Below are 18,109 nucleotides of genomic sequence, written 5' to 3' on the forward strand. Positions count from 1 at the left end.
TTAACACAACATTGTAAATCAACTATATTTCAATAAAAAATAAAAATAAATAAAAATAAAACAAAAGCAAATACTTCACACACACACACAAAATGATCCCACTGCCCGAACTGTAAGAAAAAGGAGAAATAAAAGGATAGGAATTTAAAATATGCATTTCAATATGCAAATGTGCGGGGCCACCTTCCTAGAACCCGAGGAGGGAGACAAACATTTACACCTGAAACATAGGCAGCTCCTAACATGGCTGTAAACATGCGGTGTAGGTGTTGAATTACCAAGAACCAGGTGGAACGTGGTTTTCTGATATTGTTGACAATCCTTGGCCAAGTTTCGAACAAAACACGATACAAGCTTCCCTCATCTTACACGGTAGTTACACTTCCTGGAAAAGTCAGAACCTATGAAAACCATTCAAAAAGGACTTCGTGTTTGCCTAAGGAGAGTTAGGTTCTAGGCTCAGATAATTCTTAACCAGGTTTTTCCAAGTAAGGCTAAAATTTCGATAGTTTGCGCTAGTATGGATGGGCTGCTTGTTAAAATATTGAAATACTTCTGGCTGGTGAATAGTATAAGAGTAAGTGAGAAATCGTAAAATTCAATAATATGTATTGCAATAAATTAGTTCAAGTTAGTTGTTGTGATGGGTTTTCTGTCATCCCATTACTTACTTGGTAATAAAGATATTGAATAGACAAAACTATTAGACAATATATATATATTTTTTTTTTAAAAATTATTTAATTAATTAATTTATTTTTGCCTGTGTTGGGTCTTCGTTTCTGTGCGAGAGCTTTCTCCAGTTGCGGCGAGCGGGGGCCACTCTTCATCGCGGTGCGCGGGCCTCTCACTATCGCGGCCTCTCTTGTTGCGGAGCACAGGCTCCAGACGCACAGGCTCAGTAGTTGTGGCTCACGGGCCTAGCCGCTCCGCGGCATGTGGGATCTTCCCGGACCGCGGCACGAACCCGTGTCCCCTGCGTTGGCAGGCGGATTCCCAACCACTGCGCCACCAGGGAAGCCCCAAGACAGTATTTTAAGGGCTAGAAAAGTTTCAGATGTAATTGCTGTTAGTTCAGGAACAGCAAAGAGAGGAGAAAAACACCAAAACACTGCAGTTGCTGCTAAGAGAAATTCTTTATCTATTGAGATCTCAAGTCCTAATGAGTCTCAATTTAATGGGAAGTTGCTAATAGCATTTGATGTGGTTCCCTTATCAAACCACAGCTAAGACAAGGTTATTTTAAATATCCATATGTACATATATAACATGTTATTTTATGTATATACAGCTGTGCCAATCAAGAAATCACACCAACAATTTCTAAATGAAACAAAACCATTACAACAATTTAAGAGTGATTTGAGCTTCAACTTATGTTCTTGGCAACAACTTAAAGAAATATGTATATATAGATAGCTAATATTGATTATTTTGAGAATTAAAAAAATATTTTAAGATGTGATGCAGATATTGATTTATGTATTTATATTACCACACCAGTTGCAAAATATTTTTAACATCACCGTCCTTCATGAATGCCCAATGGGACATTTTAAAATAGTATGTGACAAGGGACCCTGCTTCACTGGGTGGAGGTGCCCTGCATATATTATAAGACATCTCCATCCCTGGGCCGTGCCTTCCAAGAGCCAAGAGCACGGTCCGATCACAGCAATAATCCAAATCATCCCCGTATGTTTCCAGAATGCTCCCTGGGAACCTAACAGACTGCGAGCCATTGGCAGGTTCAGTGGTTAAAAACAGAGACTGCGTTATAAGTCAGGCTTCGGATGTCTGAGCCTCAGGAATCTGGACCAAATTGGCATTTATCTTCTCTTGCTGATCTGTGAAGCCTCCTCCTCCAAGGGCTTCACGCTTCTGCAATATCACCAATCCCCGCCACCCGCTCAGTGAAGCAGTGACTTGCCTAAGGTCACAAAGAAAGTAAGTAGCCAAGCCAGGAGCCGCACCCAGCCCTGACTCCCGACCCCTTTACCACCCAAGTGCCTCACAGCACTCCTGTGGGGTGAGGGTCACCATTACCCCTGTTTCCCAGGTGCAAAGCCAAGGTGAAGAGAGGCAGAGTCACTGGTAGCCCAAGTTCACAGTGGGATTTAGATTTGAAGCACTTGGATTTGAACCCAGGCCTCTCCCACTTCAGAGCCTGTGGTCTCAAAGCCAGGTGCGTACACCCAAGGGGTGTGCAGGACAAGTCACTGGGATGAGGCTGGTAAACAAAACCCTCTCTATTTATTTTTAATTTTAAAATGGAATAATTTAAGCCTTATTACTAATATACAGAATGCTAGTAGTACCTGGATATAATTTATAAATAAATATACCTATTGGAGGTACATGCCCAAACAGTATCTCCTCTTAGGTGCACACAAGAGGAAGGCTGCTGTCGCTTTACCTGCTAAGCCGTGTGGCTTCCCAAAGCCCCCCTTGGGTACTATCACCAGAGAGGGGCATAGCAGGCAACGGCAACGCAGGCTACAGACTGCCAGCCTGGGTTCAAGTCCCCTCTCTGACACTTCCCAAGCTGTCTGACTTTGGACAAGTGGCTTTACCATTCTGGCCTCAGTTTCCTCATCTGTGAAATAAAAATAACAGCAGCTCTCACCTCAGAGGGTCAAGGTGAGGGATAAGTCAGTTACTCTGTGTGAAATACTGAGAACGATGCCTGATACACAGTAAATGCTCAGTAAATGTGAGCTATGATTATTGTTTACCCCACCTTGCGAGTGGCTAACAGGTGCAGAGAGCTAAAATAATGAGGTAACAGTTAAATGGAGAGGGGCCGGGATCCAGAACCCGGTTCTTAACCACAGCCGCACCTCAGAGTCTGTTTTCTTCTCTGCAAGATGGGGTTAAGAGCAGCATGCACCTCACAGCGCTCTCCCAGGAGGGAAGGAGGTCGTTTTCTGAAAGAAGGGGATTTAGTCATCCTGTCCCGCCAGACACAGGAGGCTAGAGGGAAGACCAAAGGCTCAAGAGGCGTGAAAGCCGTGGAACAGAGGTCACGGGCTTACATTCGCCTTGGCCCCACGGTAGGACAAGGGCGCCCTCTAGTGGCGGAAGCAACCCCAACGGCCAAGTGTCCTGGGGCTCTTTGTGTGCTAGACCCTGAGGGCACACACTGGAGGAAACCGAGGCGCAGAGAAATTGGGACACAGCAGTCTGGCCCCAGAAACTACACTCTTTCTCCCTCTCTTTCCAAAACTGTGCCCCAGCCCTGGAAATTTGGGGCAGGGCACACCTTTGATGTCCCGGGCTGTGCTGGGCCCAGCAGGGTGGCTTGGCGTCCCTGGCCCGCCCACCAAACGCCAGCAGCACCAAGACAAAGGACAATGCCCTGTGCCCGAATGTGCTCCTGACTCCAAGATCAGATGCTGGAGCTTCAGCTGCTTCCTGCCAAACTCAGGAGTGCTGGGTTGGGGTATTCGGGGCTCTCGATGACCCCGGAGCCGAACTTGAGCTCCAGGAAGCGGCGGTAGTTGTTAGGTGCCTGCGCCACGAAGCCGGCAAAGGGCAGGGGCACGAGAGGCTGCAGAAAGTGTTCGGGGAACTCGACATCCTGCCGGTGGTCCAGCCACGTGTCCTTGGTCATGACCCCGTTTCGAGGGTAGAAGGGCCACAGGTCCACGTGCAGGTGGTTGCTCTCGCTGTACTGCACGCGGAAGAAGTCGCCCTCCACGGCCTTCTCCCACACGAAGCCGCGCTCATCCACCACCGAGCCCGCCTCAGCGCCCCGCAGCTGCTCGCAGTTGCCCACGTCCTCCAGGTAGATGCCCAGGTCCACGTCGTAGTCCCACGGGATGATGTCCCCGTGGCGGGCCGCCCCCAGCAGCGAGCCACCCTCCAGCCAGTAGCGCACGCCGGCCGCCTCCAGCACGCCCACCACGTAGCGGGCCGTCTCGCGCAGCGCACGCAAGCAGCACGGGGGTGTCCAGCGCTCCTCGTACAGGTAGGCCGGCGTGTCGCCCACCACTGTCCCGAAGCAGCGCGGGGTCTCCTTGTTGCATCCGAACCACTCGAGCCGCCCGCCCTCCCAGCTCACCAGGCGGATGCCCAGTGCCCGCAGCAGCGCCGCCCGCCGTGCCCGCCCCTCGCGCTCCGCCTTCCAGCGCGCGTGGGCCGTGGTCAGCGGGGGCTGGCGCGCCCTGGCGAAGGGCAGGTCCAGCAGCTGCACCGTCCAGCCGCGGAGGGCGGTCTGCAGGAAGAGGCCGGTGCCCACGGGCCGGGCCAGGGGCGCCGAGAGGTTGAAGAGGTCGCGGGCGCGCAGGAGAACCACGACGTCCCCGTCCAGGGCGTCGCAGCGGGGTGCGGAGGGTGCCGGGCCGTAGCGCGCCGTCCACTCCCGCAGGCTGACGTTCAGGGCCAGGCACCGGGCAGGGTTGGCCGAAGCAACAGGAGCGGCCACCAGGCGTGCGCCTCCCGCTCGCAGCACCTCGGCCATGCGCTCCAGCTGGCCCGGTGCCTCGGCCCTCGCCCCGTCGGGCACCAGGGCCACGTACTCGGTGGCCACGTAGGTCTCGGGGCGCGAGGCTGCAGCGGGCCGGTCCGGGGCGGGCTGGAGCAGCGCCAGGCGAACGCTGGGGATGTGGGGCAGGGCGAGAGGCGGGTAGGGGAGCGTGTCGGCTGCCACCACCACCGGCTGGGCTGGGTCCTGCTGCAGGAAGGAGTCCACCAGCTCTGGCACAGCATTGTCAAAGGCCTCGAACTCCCGCACCAAGATGGTGACCCGGGGGCCGGAGGCAGATCCACGGCGGGAGCCCCTGGCCGGGGAGAACCTGGGCTGGTGCTGCAGCCACGAGACATAGAACAGGACCAAGAGGTTGAGGGTGATGGCGGCTGCCAGAGCAGCCTGGCAGCGGGTGAGCCGCATGGGGCTGAAGTCAGGCCCTTAGCTGGGCTTCCCGGCTATCCTGGGGAGCAGGGATGAAAGGGGAGACTGGAGCTGGTTGTCAGAAACCCCCCCACCCATCCTCAGCCTTGTCTTCCTCTCCCAGCCTTTTCCTTATTTGGTTTCACTTCCGACATTTCCTCCTCCAGGAAGCCCTCCCTGATCCCAGGCTGGGTCATGCAACCCCCTCTGGGCTCCTTCAGCCCCCTGGGTTCCCCGACTCTAGCCTACCACTCTAATTCATTAGTGAGTAGGGACCAGTCTGTGTGAGGGCAGGTCCTGAGCCTGTCTTGGTCACTGTTGGGTCCCCAAGGCTACTCAGCACAGAGCCAGGTACACATTAGATGCTCAGGAAGTTTTTATCCAATGAATCACCTTCCCTTCTTCCTTGTTCAGTCCCACCCTTTTATTCATTGTCAACTTCTCACTCAGATTCGGGTTCAGTTATAAATGCCCAGACCCCATTCATTCCCTGCTCTCACCCCTGATCTCTTCTTCCCTTCCCACCCCCCCAAACCCTGGCCCCAGGGTCAGAGCCTTGGCCACCAAGCCCCTCCCCTGCTGCCTCCTTCTCACTTCCTCAAATCCTCTGCCATCTGGCCATCTCTTTCCTGATGGTCAGCCAGATGTTTTTGGTTTTGCAAGGAAAGCTAGAAATGTTTTCTTAAATCATAGAATTATTCCAGTTTGTAATGTTGGCCACTAATTAATTTTTTTTTAATGGAATGGGTCAAACTCATAGAAACAGGAAGTAGATGGTGGTTGCCAGGGGCTGTGAGGGGGCAGAAACGGGGAGTTGTTGTTTAATGGGTATAGAGTTTCAGTTTTGCAAGATGAAAAAGTTCTGGAGATTGTTTGCACAATAATATGAATATACTTAACACTACTGAACTACACACTTGAAAACTGTTAAGATGACAAATTTTGTTATGTGTGTTTTATCACAATTAAAAAATCATTTTTTTTTTTTTTTTGAAGTAGAGTGGGCTGCATCCAAAGAGGCTGTGCTCCCTCCATAGGGCACCTCCACCTCTATTCACGGGCCACATTCCTAAGGAACCCCCAGGCGGCGCTGTCTCCATGTCCCCATCACAACTTGAAGATTTGGCTGGTCTCCAGCACAGAAGGAATAACTAACTCTCTCTTCTGAGCAGATACTAAAGTTTCCCCATGAAGGATCTTCATAGGTTCTGCCCCTCCCGGAGAAGGGGACGTCAGAGACCCCGCTAATCTGCCTACCTCCTAAATACTTCTGACCCCCTCCTCCCCATTCCCACAGCTCTCCCTTCAACCCCGGTTCACCCAGATCCCCACCCAGCCTCCCACGGTCTCCTAAGTCCCCTCCTCGTGGCAGCCAGAGGGGTCTGCATAAAGCACAAATCTGACCTCTCCCTTTCTTGCTCAGAATCTGCCATGGCTCCCTAGTGCCCTGGGGAGAAAGTCTAAGTTTCCTACAAAGTCCCACCAGGCCTTGTATGACCTGGCCCTTGCCTGCCACCATTCCAGCCCCATCTCCTGCCATGCATCCTCGAACTCTGTGCCTAAGCCATCTTGGACTTTTCTTCAAACAGATCTTATTTCTAAACCTTTGTGTATCCTGTTCCTCCTGCCTAGAAGAGTCTCCTCTCGAACACCCCTTCTCCCCATGCCTCTTTTCTCCTGGAGAACTCACTTATGCTCAGGCTTTAGCTCAGATGGCCCCTCCTCCAGGAAGCCCTCCCTGAACCACAGGCTGAGTCAGAAGTCCCCTCTGGGCTCCCGGAACCCCTGGGCTGCCTGTTCTGGTTTGGCACTGTCTGGGGATGGCTCTGTCTGCCCCACTAGACTGTGAGCCCCAGGAGGGTACAGCCAGGACTGTCTCAATCACCACTGTGTTCCTCCCACACGACTGGGCACTGAAAATGCACTTGGTGAAAAGATGGTGACTGGGGGCAGGGTTTTTGTGTGTCTGTAAAGCCCACTCAGGTTCCCAGGGCCAAATTCTGCACTGCGGCCATGCACCTGGGGCCCTGCCCTGGTCTCCCTGTCTCCTCTCTCTCTCTCCCTCCAGAAACGCCCTCTCATCCCTCTTCATCCATCCCAGGCCTGCTTGCCCTTCTCTGACCCAACTCAGATGGCACTTAAGAATCTGAGTTGCACTTTCAGAGCGACTTATTATTCTTCAGAACCTTGGAACTGCCTTCTGGACCTTCGATCAATCCCTCCTTCCTTCCATCCTTCCAGGTTGTGGAACTCCTACAACATACCACACACTGTCCTAGGCCCCGGGGACACATAACACACAGAGACAGACAATACCACTGAGCTTGGGCAACTCACATTACTGTGGGGGGGAGGAACCGTTGGAACCACAGAATCTTCGGGGTCTTAAAAATCTTAGAATTTTAGCGCTCAGGTACACAGAAACAGAGAGGAGACCCTTAGATGGTTTCAGAATCTTCTAACAATTCTAAAGAGACCTTCCTCCTGCTTCGGCCTTGTTCCCTATGGTCTGTGCTCCACTCAGAGCCCAGAAGGATCCTGTTCACTCTTCAATTAGATTCTGTCCTGCGTCTGCTCAAGCCTTCTGTGGCTCGAGACTCACTCAAAGGAAAAGCCAAAGTCTTCGCTGGGACCCACAAGGCTCCACGTGATCCCCCACCCTCTCCCACGTGCCCGCTCAGCTGCAGCCACGTGGGCCACCAAACACCATTCTCCAAATACACCCAGGAGACCCCAGCTGTGGCACTGGCTGTTCCCTCTGCCTGGATACTCTTCCCCAGGTAGCAGCTGCATGCCTTCTCCCCTGGCTTTCAGGTCTTTGCTCAAATGTCACCTGTCCGGTGATCCCTTCCTTTGGCCACCCTACTTAAAAATGCCTCTCCCTATCACCCACATACTTCCTATGTCCCATCCCTGGGCTATTTTCCTCCCCTAGTAGTTCTCATGTAGATTTTACTTATCTTGTCTCTTGTTTTGTCTGTTTTGTTCCCTGCTGTACACCCAGAACACGGCTCAGTACCTGGCACACAGCAGGTGCTCAATAAATTTGTGTGGAATGAATGACTGACTCCTGTTATTCAGACGGGGAACCTGCGGCACAGAGAGAGGAAGGCCAGAGGGAGCAGAACCCAGGTCTCCGCCCCCGGAACCTGGTTCTCACCACGCGCTATCTGGCTGACTCTGGGCCAGGAGGTGCCCAAAAGGACAGAGGACAGAAGCCAGTTTCTCAGAGACCAGAGGTATGACAGCCAAATGAGGAGGTGAGGGAACCAGAGTAGTGAGAGAGAGGAATCATCTAGTACCCTGACAAGGTCAGTCTTGGCTTCTCCAACTGTAAGGACTCAAAACTCCTTCACTGGGGCAAAGTAGATGAAACGATGATTTTGAAGGATCATAATAATATCAACAATTCTAGCTGCTCTTGATGTGCCAGTCCCTGTTCTAAGCATTTTACCGATCTTAACTTGTTTAATCTTCACATTATGATCACACTGAAAGATGAGGAAACTGAGGCACAGACAGGTGAAGTCACTTGCCCAAGGTCACACAGCTGGGAAGTGGTGGACCTGGGATTTGACCGGGAAGCTGGCTCCAGTGTTGTGATTTTAGCCAATAAACTCTGCTGTCTCTTTTGGGTCCACAAAGACAGTCCAACTTTCAGCCCATCTTCAGTGAGATAACCCCTTTCCCTTGCCCTCACTTGATGGGTGCTTTCAAAGCTGAATATGGCACATTAATTAATTAATTCAACTCATTAACTCATTTATTGAGTGCCCTCTGTGTTCTGAGGACACGGGGGGAACCAGGCAGTGGTTGGGCAGGCCCTCCAGAGGTAGGAAGACAAGACAAAATCCCTGCAAACAACTTACAGACAGAGCAGGAAACCAGCAGGGAGCATGAGAGAGAAAAGGTGGTCAGGGGAGGAGAGGACAGTTAAGCTGAGACTTTGTCTCTCCATTGCCCACAAAACAAGGTAAGTGGATGCACATTCACTTCAGGCTAGACTTCACCTGGCCTGAGCCTCAGTTGCTGCATCTGTAGAATGGGAATGTGATGGATAGAGAAAAGGAGTGATGTGTGGAAAAACCTTTGGGGACAAGGGCAGTTCCCACGTGAGTGCAGGTGACACTGAGGGGCTTCTTACCTCCTAGGTTGCAGGCTGAGGGAGCTCCAGGGGGGCGGTTCCAGCCCAGCTCAGCTGCACTGCTGAGGGAAGGAGAAACCAGAAAACCCCAAATCAGCCAAATTCACACAATTTCATTTTACCTACAAAAGTGGCAATGAGAAGGTCAAGGAATCATTTCTCTTTAAATCTCATAAGCTCAGGGACCACCTGAAGCATCTGTGAAGGGAAGGAGTGAAGGGAAGGATGTCATAGCAACCTATAACCATCCCTTCTTTCATAAATGTGTCCAGAAAGGTGAGGCTAGAAGTGACAGAAGGTGTTACCATGACAACCCCTTTCTTAGACACACTCCATCCTGAGAGACAATCCTAAAATGTCCTGTACCTTGGTGGGCCTGGTTCCTAGGGTCACTGGAAGGGGGACTGCCCCCATTACCATAGTAACCAGAACTTGGCTTTGCTTGTTTCTTACCTCCCTGGGGATGGTCCAGGCCTTGTAACCATAGCAACTACTCCTCAGCAGAGCATCTCCTCTAAATAAAAACACCTGGTTGGTTTGGTCCACAGACACCCCCCCCCAACTGATGGGAAAGGGGGAGATAGATGGTTACCATGGTAATGCCAACTGGGTGGCTGGGCGGAGGGGTTGGGAAAGAGATGTTTCCCTCAGCAGTGTCCTTGTGGCTGGGGTCCTTTCTACCTGAGTGCTAGGTGAGGTTGCCATAGTAACCAATGAGGGTAGGGGTATAAGGACCACCAGGGACTTGGGTTACCTTAGCAACCTCTTCCTGGTGCAGGGCCAGGACAGGTTTGGAGCTCCATAACCACAAAGGTGGAGGGGAGGGGAGGCTAAGGGTGTTCCCGACTGGGAAGAGTTACCATGACAACCGACCTGGGCCAGGAATCAGGATGGGGCCATTGCTGAAACCACCGTTGGTGGTCGCTCTGTCTCTGAAAGAGTGACAGTGATTGTCGAGAATGGTGTTTGGGTCTGGAGAGGACTAGAGTCTTTCTTTGGGGTGAAGCGTGAGGAGAGGGGCAGAAAGCGGCCCCTCCTTAAGTCCCGCGCTTCCCTAAGGCAACCCTCGCGCCGGGCCTGGGTCGCGTTTGCCCTCCTTCGGGCGCGCGCCCCGCCCGGCCCCGCCCCGCCCCCTTCCCCCCCACCGCAACGCGCGCGCCTTCGGGGTCGACCCGGGTGGGCGAGGCGCGCGTCCGACTTCGTTCCCGTCACCGGCCCCCCCGGCCCCCACCAAGCGCGCGCGCGACTGTTGGCGCGGCCGCGCAGGCGCGCGAGGCACAGCGGGCGCGCGGGCCGGCCCCGGGGCCTCCATGATGGAGGAGCGAGCGGCCGCCGCGGTCGCCGCCGCCGCCTCCTCCTGCCGCCCGCTCGGCTCCGGCGCGGGCCCCGGCCCGACGGGGGCGGCCCCGGTTTCTGCCCCCGCCCCCGGGCCCGGCCCGGCTGCTAAGGGAGGCGGCGGTGGAGGGAGCCCCGGCCCCACGGCGGGACCGGAGCCCCTGAGCCTACCCGGGATCCTACACTTTATCCAGCACGAGTGGGCGCGCTTCGAAGCGGAGAAGGCCCGCTGGGAGGCCGAGCGCGCCGAGTTGCAGGTGAGTACCGCCCCGGGACCCCCGACCCCCCGCCCGGCCCGGCCCGGCCCGGCCCGGCCTCACCCGCCGCCGCCGCCGCCGCCATCTTGGAGCAATGGCCGCCGGGACGGCCGGGGGGGCGGGAGGGGACCGCGACCGGCCCCGAGACGGAGTGAGGGGCCGTCCGAGGGGGGTCCTAAGGGCACCCGGGCGGCTGGAGGCGGGAGGGGGGCCCAGGGCCGGGAGGGCCCGATCGCGGCCGCCGGGAGAAGGGGCGCAGGGGAGCAGAACCGGCTGGAAGTGGGAGTGGGAGTGAACGGACCGGCAGAAGGGTTCCTGAGAGAGTGGCCTCGGGGCTCCGAGGGGACCCCAAGAGAACTCAGCAAAGGGTGATGAGAGGGGATGGAGGAATCTTGTATGCGAGTGAGCAAAAAGCTCCAAGGGTGCCGAGGGACTCCCACTCCGTCCCCGACCAGGTGCGCGTTGGAGGTGGAGCCCGCTGGGCCCCGGGTGGGAGAGGGGGGCGTCGGGGGAACTTGGGATCCGTTGGGGGCGAGAGAGGGTCGGGGCGGGTAACCCGGGTGAGTCGGAAGAGGAAGTCAGGGAGCTCGGGACGGGTGTGTTTCGGAGCGTTTGGACAGCAGCGACTGAAAGACGGCTGTGTTGAGGACTCGGGGGATGAGAGCAAGGTGTCGGGGGGTCCCCGATGAAGATGTGTGCCCTCCCCTCTGAGGAGGAAACTTTGGGGAGCCCTGGCAGGTGTGGCTTCGGAGGGCAGGGGAGGGGGTCCCTGGGTCGGAAGCACGGACGGGGCCAGGACGTGCCCCAAGAACCTGTGTTGGAAGAGCCTGAGAGCCGAAACTCTTTGGGGGTGTGGAGGAGTGGGGACTCCCGCCCTGAGATGGGAAGTGTGTAGGAAGTCGGATGGAGAACCCCGAACTGGAGTGGGGGAGGGTCAAACATGTCCAGCTGTGGAGATGGGAGGCGGGATGGAGAATGTGAGGAGGAATCCGGGGGACCTGAGGGATGGCAGGGGGAGCATTTTGTAGAGCAGGAAGGCAGCCACAGGAAGCATCGCAGAAGGATCCTGGGGGGAGGTGTTTGTGGAAGTTTCTGGGAAAGGACCCTGTGGTTTGTGCAGTAGCTTGGGGGAGGGATGTGCCCTCGGATGGTGATTGGAAGAGGCTGAGGCTGGACTGGGTTTTGTGACCTTGAGAAGTGTGGGTCGATTGGCAGAGTGTCATGAGGAGCCTGGGTATCAGAGTTGTGAGGATTTGAAGGGTCCCTGGGCTGGGGCCTTATTAGCAGAAGTCAGTACCTGCTTCTAGCAGCTCGTCTTTCCCCTTCCGATTTGCTGTTTCCTATCTAGTTGAGGTGGGAACCCAAGTAAATACCGGATTAGAATTTTGTCCTTAGGGTGAATAAAGAGAGCATCCCACAATTCTCCCACCCCAGTAGGGATCTTAGCTGTGTGGTGGCTGAGGCTTGGGGTTGGAGTGGGAGAGAAATCCTTATGTAAGTACCCCTTGCTTTGGTGTCCCACCTCTACTTCCAGAACTCTTTCCCAGGGTACATCTTATTAGATCTTCTCAGTACCCCATTATGGAGGCAGGGCCAATGACATTGCCCTCACTTAGCAATCATGATAGCAGCTGCTGTTTGTTGAGCACATATTATGTGCCAGGCACTGTATTAGGCACTTCAGATACATGGTATCATTTAATCCTTGCAACATTCTGGGAGGGTAAGTGATATTATTCCCCCTCCACCACCACCCCCTTTTTATTTAAATAATCAGAAGAGGAAATGGAGGCTTTGAGAAGGTCAGTGATTTATCTAGGGTCACAGCCTGTGGGTGGCAGGGGTGGTCTGTGGGCTTTCAAGCCCATGTATTATTACCTCTCTGACGCCCAGGACAGATGAGAAGCCTGTTCCAAGGAAACCCAGTGGCCTCCCCAGGATCATCCAGCGCTCGTAACAGACCAGTGTACCCTACAGCACTCACCACCCCGCTTCCTCATCTTCGAGACAAACAAGAGAAAAGATGTGTCTGTTCCCGCACTTAGTGGTCCTTCTTGGCGTTTGAGAGGAAGTTGTGGATAGCACCCAGTTAGGCTCTTCTTTGTCTAGGCTCCAGCATCTCTTACTTTGTACTTTTATTTTCTTTTGTTCCGTTACATTAGTAAAAATTCAAAGATCTCAGAAGCGTCTGCGTGTATAGATGTGTACACACACACACACACGCTAGTGTAAAGGGAAAGTTCCCCCCCCCAACTGCTATTGCTATGAAAGTAATTCACCTCTATGTGTGTAATATATGAGATCATACTACATGCATCATTCGGTGACTTTTTTTTCCCACATACTCATGTGTCTTTGTGTTCCTTTCATATCAGCAGAGAGAGATCCTATTATTTTTGAAAACTCCATTCCACTGGTGTCTGTACCGCAGCTCATTTAGTTTGAGCCCTGTTGCTGAACTTTTAGGTTGTTTCCCGTTTCTGCCCGTCGGAAGCGGCTGCAGTGAATGTCGCTGGGTTCCCCGTGAGCATACAGCAGAATAGATGGGTGGAATGGTAGAACAAATGTGTTTATAAAGGAGTGATTAGTTGTGCCAAGTCGCCCCACGTTTACACTCCCAGCAGCAGCACCCCTTTTTATACGCTTCTACTCGAGCCCTTATCACTTAGGGAGGTGTGACTTCTCCTGTAAGACCCTTTAAGGCCTGGACTGCGTCAGATTTTTCTGATAAACTCTGAATACCTTTTCTCCAAGTAGCTGCGTGCAGCTGCTCCTGGCACAGGACCCACGTGCAGTCAGCGTGTGGGGAGCGGCAGAAAAGGCAGCCTCTCGTGAGGTCCTGCCAGGAGGCGCCCGAAGATGGGAGCAGGGAGGTGGCATCAACGTGGTCTGATAATAAGCAGGACTTTGCCAGATAGGGGGATTCTCAGAAGGAGGTGATGCGGTTTCTGCCCTTCAGAAACTTCCAGGCTAATAGAGAAGGCTGGTTTGTGCAGGAGGTTACAGAGAACTGTACACACTGACGCCGTTGAGTCTTTGATTGCGTGGCTTTGCCCACGGTCTCTGGTACTTCTGCAAAGGGGAGCGAGCTCTTTGAGGACAAGAGGAACCGTGGGGGCGGGGCCTGAACTGGACATTCATGTAGGAGCAGCTGGTGGAGAAGGTATGGAGCTGGCCCGTCTCCACTGCCAGCCTCACAAGGGGCTCTGGGGGATCCGTGGGGACTCAACCCTGCCAGGAGCCCCCAGACCCTGGGGAGGACGAGTGGAGTGCAGGAGATGCAGGGCCAGATGGGACTGAGTGGGGACGGGGAGCGGGCTGGGACAGAAAGGTTGGGGTGCAGAGAGTCATCAGCGGCCCCCGGGAGGACGGAGATGCTCAGGCCCCTCCGGAAGCTTTTTCCATGCCGCCTGGGTGGAGGAGAGGCGGCGGCCCTGTCTCCGAGTGGCAGTGGGTGGACGTGGTGGGTAGAAAACTTCCAGATCCCAGCCTTACCTGCCAGCAGATCAGGCAGCCGCGGCTGCTGGTGTTTGCGGGGTGGGAGGGACTGGCCACCAGCACTTCCCTTCTCTGTGGCATTCCGCCAGCTCGGGACACTTCAGCCACATGTTTCTGGTTCTCTTTTTTCCCTTCTTTGCCAGAGGAACTGGGAAGAGGACCACAGAGCAAAGTGAGATTTTTTTTGCACCGCACGGCATGCAGAATCTTAGTTCCCCGATCGATCAGGGATCGAACCCGTGTCCCATGCAGTGGAAGCGCAGAGTCCTAACCACTGGACTGCCAGGGAAGTCCCCCAGAGTGAGATTCTTGCATCATCATTAGGAGAAGGGAAATCAGGGCTTGCTGTGGGGCAAGGGGGTGCGGGAGGCTGAGCAGGTGTGAGGTCTGAGCGTGATTCTGGACCCTGCTTTCTGCCCCTCGACTCCACTTTCTTCCCCCACAGGTGAGGGTCACCTCCTTAACACCTTAAATCCACTCATTGCCCCCTGCCTGATCCTAGTCTGGGCCCCCCGTCGTTTCTCCCTGGGATTCCTGGGATTGCCTCCTTCTGTGATTGGTCTCTTGGCCTTTAGCTTTGCCCTCCCCTTGCCCCCTGCAGCTATCATTTCTCCACTTTATAGCTTGTGGAATTACCTTTGTAAGATGCAAATCTGATTATTATCTCTTCTCTGCTTGAAAAACCCTTCCATAGCTTCCCCTGTGCTCTTAGGATGAATTTCAGACTTGCTCACATGGTCTGCGATCCTTTGTCGGGCCTGCAAGCTTCTCTGATTTTCCTCACTAACCCTTTTACACATTCAGATGCAGCCATACTGGCCTTTATAGAGTTCCTTAAGCCGACCGTGCCACCCTTGTCTCTGGCCTCGGCCAGCTGCACTCTCCAGCCCCTGGCCGACTGCTAATCAGCCTTCAGGTCTTAGCTGAACTGTCACTTCTTCACTCCAGAAGTGGGTTGGGTGTCCCTCCCCTAACCTCTGCTCCCTCCCTGGGATCCTAGTCATGTCCTGTAGTTGTGGCTGCTCTTGTCTGTCGCCTGAGCCAGACTGAGGGCTCTGCGGGGACAGGAGGCACTCGTCTTCTCCGTTCCTTCGCCAGCACCTCACATAGAACCTGGCCCGTCACAGGCGGTCACCAGTGTCAGATACTGAACGCGTGTGGGCTCAGCAGGCCACGCAGACACTGGGAAACAGAAGCTCATGGACGGAAGCCCAGAAGGGTGAGGGCACAGGCAGGCCGTGACCCCGGACTTGTATTTGCTGATCGACCTTTTCTTCTCCACCACTCCCCCACCTTCTAACAACTCATGGACAGAGTAGACCTCAGGGTGACTGAGAAGGTACACAAAGGACAGAAATTCAAACTTCCGAGACGTTGATCATGTATGAGTCCGCCTGTCTGGCCTTAGGTGTGTATGTACATATACGCTGATTAAAGTGTAGAAAGAAAAAAGTATTGGGGGGAGTCCCTTTCTCTCAATGGACAGATGAGGTTTCTTTTCCATAGCGTACCTGTGACGTGTATTTATTTGTTCGTTGTTTTTCCCACATCATCCTCTAAAATATAAACCTCATGTTGTTCAGTGCTGTATCCTCTGTCCACAACTGTATCTGATACATAGTTGGGACTCAATAAATATTTGTGGAGTGAATAAATGAATGAATGATACTTTTGTCATACATTAGTATACATATATGCCTTTTTATTTTTTCAGAAGGAAGCCTACCATTGCAATTATGCCTGTGGGGTAAATTCCTTAGAAGTGGAACTGCTAGGGCAAAAGGAATGTGCATTTAACATGTTTGTGGATATAGCCAGATTGCCCTCCCGGAAGGGTTTGTCAATTTATGGCGCCACCAGAGGTGTCTGAGTGTGCCTGTTTCCCTGGCCCCCGGCCCTAGCCAGTGCTTGGCAATACTTAGCACACATTTGGTTCTATGCTAACCTGCGGGAGAGGCCTGGTCCCTGGAGCAGGACAGGGGTGATAGGCAGCCTGTGGGCACAGGGCTGTGCTGTGCTGCAAGTGCTAGGGGCAGATAGGTCAGGGCCCTTTGAGCCCCAAGGCAAGGAAGAGGCGTGTTCATGGGCGTCTGAGAGGCCGCCAACAACGGACAGTCCTTGAGCGTGAGGCTTTGGGAATGTTCACCGCCTGGAAAAGGTGTCTGGGGCGACTGGGGGCTTCTGGGGGAGTTGTTGAAGTTCCTCAGTAAGCATTTGATGTGTGAGGATTGGCTCCAGGAAGGCGCAGCTGCCTGTGGGGCAAGAGGCCTATAAGCCACAGACAGCTCTGCTCGATGGGCCTCAGGTCTCAGAGGGATCCTAGCTCTCTTAAAGAACTGGGCCCATTTCAAGATTCTAGAAGAACGGACAGGGAGAATAAAAATAATAAGAGGTAGGAGCTGGCATTTGTTAGCCTTTCTTCTGTGCCAGGCTTTGGACTGAGAAGAACTTAACACGTGAGGGGAAACGGAGGCTCAGAGAGGGCCAATGACCTGCCTAAGATCATGCAGCGAGTAAGTGGCCGAGCCAAGCCTGGAGCAGAGGAGCCTTGGGGAGAAGCCAGGGAGGAGCCCTGTGCTCAGGGCTTTGGCACTGGGCTTCCGGAGCCTGGTCAAGGGCCAAGATCCTGCCTCAAAGGCCGTTGGCCCAGTGTCTCCAAAAGACTTGTTGACAGACCAGAGCAGACTGGGGCAGCCCATGCCAGCAGACAGTGTGAAGTGGTTGGCAGGGGCCCTGGGTCGTGGCTGTGGCACGCCTCCCTCACCCTGGGCAGACTCCAGTGGAAAGGTTGGTCCCCACCGTGGGGGTCGGGTGGGGAAGCTTTTGCGCTGCAGCGGGAGCTGAGCCGAGCCGCCCACTCTTATCCCTAAACGCCAGAAGTAGCTTCCCACGCCTCCCAGAGACAGATGCTCTGGTGGGAGTAGTGGCACGCCACCTCCACCAGCAGCCTTAGGGACAGCACCTGCCTGGGGAGGGGAGGAGGCGCCCAGGGCTGTTAATACCTCCCTGGCCCACCTCCTCCCCAGAGGTGGGGACCAAGTTAGGCCCAGGCTGTCCCTATTTAATTTCAGGGGTTAAGGGCTTCTCTTCAGTTGTTTCATCGTGGGTGACATGGAGACAGATCCAGCCACCCTTTCACCGCTCCGTGGAACCCTGGCTCAGGGTCTTCACGCCTGAAGAAGTGGCTGCTGGGTGTCGCTGTGGGGGCAGGGCTGGAGCTGATTGTCCCTGAGTGAGTGAGGGACACATGTCAGTGAGCCTGAGCCCTGCTGTCTTCCTGTCTCCTTCTCTCCCCCCCGCAGGCTCAGGTGGCCTTCCTCCAGGGAGAAAGGAAGGGGCAAGAGAATCTCAAGACAGACCTGGTGCGGCGGATCAAGATGTTAGAATATGCACTGAAGCAGGAAAGGTGAGCCCTGCTGTCCCCCGTCCTGCCTTCAGGGATCAAGCCATTGGGATCAAGCGTTCTCTTCCCCGTCACCCAGTCCTGCATGGTTCCAGGAGAGGGGGACAGAACAGGAAATAGTGGGTGGGACTCGGGGTAAACAGCTGATAACAGTATTCGTAATGGTGGTGGCGCACTGCGTGCCAAACGCCATGTATTCATTGTCTCATTTATCCCTTCCAGTGGCCTAATGGGTACAGGTGAGGCTTCCGGAGGGTGAGGACTTCTTCAAGGACTCTGGAGCTGGGATAGCAACCCAGTTTGCCTGACTCCAAAGAGTGGGCTCTTCACAGTGCCATCCGTGATGCCCCCTCCGCCTGGGCTGCTTCCTAATCGGGCAGCTCAGCTTCAGAGGGAGGAGAGCTGATTAGAGAGAACCTGGGATTTGGGATTCCTGAGGTGGGGGCTGGCCCTGTCTACTCTTCCGTGTCTCTCACTGGTTAATCGCTTGATCTTTTAGGGCCAAATATCATAAATTGAAATTCGGGACAGACCTGAACCAAGGGGAGAAGAAACCAGAACTGTCGGAACAAGGTACCCAC

At 54.3% G+C, this 18,109-nt stretch overlaps 2 protein-coding genes across 7 annotated transcripts in view; one reads left to right on the forward strand and one right to left on the reverse strand.

Moving 5' to 3' along the window:
- On the reverse strand, positions 1-10,724 carry FKRP (fukutin related protein). Of its 5 annotated transcripts, none has more exons than XM_059906157.1 (3): positions 10,691-10,724; positions 9,036-9,097; positions 1-4,931 (listed from the first exon to the last, which is right to left on the reverse strand). In XM_059906157.1, exon 3 carries the CDS (start codon positions 4,889-4,891, stop codon positions 3,404-3,406), a length of 1,488 nt encoding a protein of 495 aa, XP_059762140.1. In that variant the 5' UTR covers positions 4,892-4,931; positions 9,036-9,097; positions 10,691-10,724; the 3' UTR covers positions 1-3,403. The 5 variants fall into 5 exon arrangements, with proteins under 5 accessions (XP_059762140.1, XP_059762141.1, XP_059762138.1 ...); XM_059906158.1 differs by having other exon boundaries at positions 9,036-9,094; positions 10,691-10,711; XM_059906155.1 differs by lacking the exon at positions 10,691-10,724 and adding an exon at positions 9,909-10,116.
- STRN4 (striatin 4) overlaps positions 10,343-18,109 on the forward strand; it is a 25,444-nt gene continuing 17,677 nt past the window's right edge. For both annotated transcript variants that reach the window (XM_059906152.1, XM_059906153.1), the window contains exons 1-3: positions 10,343-10,627; positions 17,428-17,531; positions 18,028-18,101. In XM_059906152.1, the coding sequence (XP_059762135.1) occupies positions 10,346-10,627; positions 17,428-17,531; positions 18,028-18,101 (460 nt within the window). In that variant the 5' untranslated portion in view covers positions 10,343-10,345. The remainder of the gene's footprint in view (positions 10,628-17,427; positions 17,532-18,027; positions 18,102-18,109) is intronic.

The sequence above is a fragment of the Balaenoptera ricei genome, chromosome 19 (genome assembly GCF_028023285.1).
Source record: "Balaenoptera ricei isolate mBalRic1 chromosome 19, mBalRic1.hap2, whole genome shotgun sequence".
Lineage (NCBI taxonomy): Eukaryota > Metazoa > Chordata > Mammalia > Artiodactyla > Balaenopteridae > Balaenoptera > Balaenoptera ricei.

Coding starts and splice junctions, on each gene's coding strand:
- FKRP (XM_059906157.1), bottom strand. CDS start 4,891: ATGCGGCTCACCCGCTGCCAGGCTGCTCTGGCAGCCGCCATCACCCTC.